Consider the following 5,317-nt stretch of genomic DNA (forward strand, 5'->3'; position numbering starts at 1 on the left):
ACAGCTCTCTGCTTGTGCTCAAAGATTTCAGCACATCCTTAAGAGCCTTCCAACTCCATTGGGCTCCTCTTTGAAGAGTGCAGTTTGTGGCTTTTCATCTTATGGAGTCATGATTCAGAGAATGGGTTGGAAAGGACCTTCAGGACCATCCAGTTCCACCCCCCTGCCATGGGCAGGACACCTCCCAGCAGCACAGGCTGCTCAAGGCTTCACCCAGCCTGGCCTTGACCAGCTCCAGGGAGGGGACAGCCACTCCAGGTATCAGTAAGCTGCAGGTATTTGGGAGCTGTGCAGGATGACCTTCAGCTGACTGTCAGCAGCACAGTTCCCAGTCGAGGCACCCAAGAACCACTCACAGCAAGGCCATTTCTGGCTGGATTTGGTGAGAGGGACTTCCCAGCTGTGACCAGCTGCCCCCAGGAGGCAGTGCCAAGTGCCTGAGGTGCTCTGAGCTGAGTCCTCGTGGTTGGTTGTGCTGGTTTTGTTGTGGTGGTGTTTGCTTTTTCCCCTCAGGTGTATCAAGAGTGAGGGAGAAATTGAAAAGCTGCAAGCCAAACTTGTGGAAATGAAGAAAAAGCTGGACAACACCACTGCTGCCATGCAGGAGCTGGGCAGGGAGAACCAGTCTCTGCAGGTACCAGACCTGCAGTCAGCCAAGCTCTGGGTGGCAGCTTAGGAGAGCTTCAAGTTCAAGTCAGCCTGGGGGTGGTTTACCCTTCCAGAGTGAGGAAGATGTTGTGCTTGGGGTCTGTGGAGCCATGCTGCTGGCTGGGGCAGGGCTAAAGCTGCTCACAGCTTTGACACTTGGTGGAGCAGGTCCAGAGGAGGCCACAAAAATGCTCAGGGGGTGGAGCAGCTCTGCTGTGAGGCCAGGCTGAGGGAGCTGGGGGTGTGCAGAGAGGAGAAGGCTCCAGGGAGACCTAACAGCAGCCTGCCAGGACCTGAAGGGGGCTGCAAGAAGGCTGCAGAGAGGCTGTGTGCAAAGGCTGCAGGGACAATGGCTTCAAACCAGAGCAGAGCAGATTGAGATTGGATGTGAGGAACAAGTTCTGCAGCAGGAGGCTGCTGGAACACTGCAGCAGGTTGCCCAGGGAGGGGGCTGAGGCTCCAGCCCTGGGGATATTCAGGGTGAGGCTGCACAGGGCTGTGGGCAGCCTGATCCAGTGGAGGATGTCCCTGCTGGGTGCAGAGGGGTTGGGCTGGATGAGCTCTGGAGCTCCCTTCTGTGATTCTATGAAATCAAAGCTCTCAGGCTGCACCAGATGGCCCTGGGGGTCCTCTCCACCCTGGCACTGGGGGGGGAGTGTGATGGCAGGCAGGGTTGGGGCTTTGGGAGTGCAGTGGGAAGAGAGGAAATGAGCAGGAGTTAGGCACAGATTAAAACCCCAACCAGCCCAACTTGCTTCTTTCTCATCTGCTGCATGTAGATCAAGCACACCCAGGCTCTCAACAGGAAATGGGCAGAGGACAACGAGGTACAGAACTGCATGGCCTGTGGGAAAGGCTTCTCAGTGACAGTGAGAAGGGTAGGTGTGCTGCTCCCTGGGGCTGGGGGGGCTGCTTCTGACTCTCAGGTGGGTTCCAGACTTCAGGAAATGGCCTTGAACCTGAGCTGTGATCACCTCAGGACACAGCCCCTGCTTGCAGGGCCTTGAACACTCCAAATGCAGTTTGTGGAGCTTGCTTTCCCCCTGCTGCTGCTTCTCCTCTTTGGAAGCAGCACCTTGTGGACAGTGTGAGGATAGTCCAGCCCCCGAAGGGAGCAAGCAAAGTGCCCCTGCTTGCAGGGTGTTGGCAGGGAAATTGCTTGTAGTCAATCTGAGCTGCATCTGCAGAGCCCAGAAGGCAGATCTGCCCCAGTGAGGTGTTGGTGGAAGGAGGAGGCACCAGCAGGAGCTGGGGCTTGGTGACAACCTTGTTACTGCTACAGGGTGGCCATGGAGCAGCTGGGGGGGTTAGGTCAGACCTCTGTAAAACCAGCTGGGGGCAGCTAAGGTGTTAGCAGCTTAGGTAGGGCTGCTCAGCCTGCTCAGCCTGCAGAAGAGAAGGCTCCAGGGAGACCTTGGAGCAGCCTTCCAGTACCTGAAGGAGCTCCAGGAGAGCTGGGGAGGGACTTGTGACAGGGGCTGGGAGTGACAGGATGAGAGGGAAGGGATTGAAGCTGGAAAGGAGCAGATTGAGACTGGAGATGAGGAAGAGATTCTGTACAGTGAGGGTTGCCCAGGGAGGCTGCCCCCTCCTGGAGGTGTTCAGGGCCAGGCTGGATGAGGCCCTGAGCAGCCTGGGCTGGTGGGAGGGGTCCCTGCCCGTGGCAGGGGGCTGGGGCTGGATGAGCCCTTCCAACCCAACCATGCTGTGGCTGTGTGGATCCTGTGCTGCCCTCTCTCTGATGTTTGGCATCTCTGTTCCTTCTCTTTCCCAGCATCACTGCAGACAGTGTGGGAACATCTTCTGTGCAGAGTGCTCAGCAAAGAATGCCTTAACCCCTTCCTCCAAGAAGCCTGTCCGGGTCTGCAACACTTGCTTCAACGACTTGCAAGGGTGAGAGGCTGGCCCCAGCCAGGAGCAAATGTCCCACTGCAGCCTCTCCTTCCCGGGGGTGCCCTTGGCTCAGCACCCAGCCTGCTGCTCCCTTTGGACACTGACTGTAGCCCTTGGCCCCAGGGAGGCTGTGTGCAGGTGGTGCTTGCTCCCAAGGCCCCCTGGGGGCTGTGTTCCGGTGAGACATTGGCCTGGGCTCAGCCCCAGCGCCGCTGCCCCTGGGCCAGCGCTCTCCTGCCCGGAGCAGAGGGCCCCAGCTCCCTGTAAATAAAGCTGAGAGAGGAGGAACAAGGTATTTTTTTATCTTTAATTTTTGTTGTTCCAGAGAAACAGCCTCTGTGTGCCAGTGCAGCTGCTTCTGCTTGCCTTCCAGGGGCAGGAAGGGAAGGAGCACAACCCTGGGAGGGTTTTACGTGCCAGGGCTCGCCCTCGGGGCACCCCTGCTGCCTGTGGGGCACCCCTGCTGCCTGTGGGGCACCCCTGCTGCTCCTGGGCACCCCTGCTGCTCCTGGGCACCCCTGCTGCCTGTGGGGCACCCCTGCTGCTCCTGGGCACCCCTGCTGCTCCTGGGCACCCCTGGGGGGTTGGCTTTATGGAGCTCTTTTCTCCCTCATGTTCAAAGCTGCAGCTGGACCTGACTCCAAGTCACTCTCCCAGCTTGCAGTGTCAGCCCTTAGCCAGCTCCTGCTGCACCCAGGGGCTGGAGCAGCTGCCCTGGTGTTGTGGTGCACAGCTTGTGGGTGGGAGAGAGGAGAGGGAGTGTGAGCAAAGGGGCAGAGAAGGTGGAGCTGGCAGTGCACAGCACAGCTTCCCAGCCTGGCTGCTTTGCTTTCACTGGGATGGAGTTGTAGGACTCCAGAAACACTTTCCTGTGGGTTTCAAGAAGCAAACCACCAGGGCTGGTTGGAGCCTGCAGCTCATCTCCTCCTCTGCCCCTACCCTGGGAGCCCTGAGAGGTCCCTGTGGCTCTCAGGGCTGTTCAGCCCTTCCATGCTAGCTCTTGTCCCAGGCTACTGCAGTTGATTTGATGTTTTCTTCTGTCCCATCCTTGGGGGATGCAGACCTCCAGCTGCACCTAGCAGACCTTAGCTTTCCAGTGCTCCATCTGAGCCCTGCTACTGCAGGGGCTTCAGGTTAGCACCAGGATTCATGCTGCTCAGAATGGTGCTGGGAATCTCCTGCTGCTGGCTTGGTGACAGACAGAGAGCCATGACCAACAGCTTGGAGGGACAGCTCAGCTCTGAAGGAGAGGCCTCCCTGGGGCTTCAGATACTTAATTTGCTGTACTTGCAGCAGAGCTTTCTCATCAGCTTCAGGGAGTCCAAACTTCTTGTGCTGTGATTTTATTGACACCTGCTGCTTCTTGCTTGCCTCTCCTTCCCCTCCCCTCCCTGCCTCTCCTTCCCCTCCCCTCCCTGCCTCTCCTTCCCCTCCCCTCCCTGCCTCTCCTTCCCCTCCCCTCCCTTCTTGTTTTGCCTGGTATTTCCAGACCATTATGGTTATTTCTTCCAGGAGGAGGTTTTGCCTTCTGCTGTTTGGAGCCCCTTTGTCTTACCTGCCCTAGTTCAGGCAGTTTGCTTTAGATGGGAACAGGAGAGGCTGAAAGAGGGAGGCTGTGGATGCTCCCTCCCTGGAGGGGTACTGAAGGCCAGGCAGGATGAGGCCTTGAGGCACCTGGGCTGGTGGGAGGTGTCCCTGCCCAGGGCAGGGGGGCTGGAACTGGATGAGCTTGAAGGTCCCTTCCAGCCCCTTCTCTGGCTCTATGAAATGGGAAAGCTTGAGGAGAGAACTCTGCAGCAGCTCAGGTGGGGTTGGTTGTGCTTCAGCTTCTGGGGCTGCAGAGTGCCCTCCCTCAGCTGGCTGCTGCAGGTGTGTGGTTGGTTGCTCCCCAGCTCCAGGGGCAAAACCAGGTCCAGGGTTAGAGCAGCAGCTGCTGCAGGGGCTGGGGCTGCTCTGAGCAGCAGGAGGGGCTGTGAAAAGCTGGAGGAGCAGGAGGCTCTTTCCAACTGGCTCACAGCACCCTGGCAGCCAGAGGTGGACACTGAAGTTCCTCTTGGTTTGCAGGAGTGTGGTTTGGGTTTGCTTCTTTCAAACTGAAGGTCAGGTCTCTCCAGTTCTGTTTTTCCAGTGCTTGTGGTTCCTGCTTCCTGCTCCTGTGGTTGTGCCTTATGTTGGGAAAGAGCAGAGGCTGTGCCTCCAGGGGGAGGCAGCTGTGGGCTGGGCTGAGGAGATGACACCATGCAGCAGCCAGCTCTGCACAGCCCCTGGGGAGGTGTTCCTGAGACGGCTGTCTTTTGCTTTGTTTGTTTTCCAAGCTGTGGAAGGAGCAATCCCTGACAATAAAAGCTGATGATGAGACCTTCCTAAGAGCAGTTCTCTCATTCAACACAGCCTGGCCCCACTGCAGCCTGCAAAGCTGCTTGGAAAGGGGAGAGAGATCAGTTTGCACATGCACTGCTGAGAAGCCCCAGCACCAGGAGGACACAGAACTGCTGCAGCAGGCCCAGAGGAGGCCAGGAAGTGATCAGAGGGATGGGGAACCTCCCCTGTGGGGACGGGCTGGGAGAGATGGGGCTGTTGAGCCTGGTCCTGAAGGCTCCAGGGAGACCTTAGAGCAGCCTTCCAGTGCCTGAAGGGGGCTGCAGAAGAGCTGAGGACCTCTCCATGCTGGTTTCAAGGTACAGTGGGGTTCTGGTGAGGCTCCAGAGGTGGAAGCAGGAGGTTTTGACACAGTGTGCAGCTGAGCTTGGTCACAGCCCATGGTCACATCAAGGCC

General features: G+C 58.1%; 1 protein-coding gene across 1 annotated transcript in view; it reads left to right on the top strand.

Annotated features, from left to right (window-relative positions):
- EEA1 (early endosome antigen 1) overlaps nucleotides 1-2,937 on the top strand; it is a 44,423-nt gene extending 41,486 nt beyond the window's left edge. The window contains exons 27-29 of the mRNA XM_054167805.1: nucleotides 514-634; nucleotides 1,428-1,526; nucleotides 2,423-2,937. Of these exons, the coding sequence (XP_054023780.1) occupies nucleotides 514-634; nucleotides 1,428-1,526; nucleotides 2,423-2,545 (343 nt within the window). The 3' untranslated portion in view covers nucleotides 2,546-2,937. The remainder of the gene's footprint in view (nucleotides 1-513; nucleotides 635-1,427; nucleotides 1,527-2,422) is intronic.
- The last annotated feature ends 2,380 nt before the right edge of the window (nucleotides 2,938-5,317 follow it).

This window comes from Dryobates pubescens, chromosome 15 (assembly GCF_014839835.1).
Source record: "Dryobates pubescens isolate bDryPub1 chromosome 15, bDryPub1.pri, whole genome shotgun sequence".
Classification (NCBI taxonomy): domain Eukaryota; kingdom Metazoa; phylum Chordata; class Aves; order Piciformes; family Picidae; genus Dryobates; species Dryobates pubescens.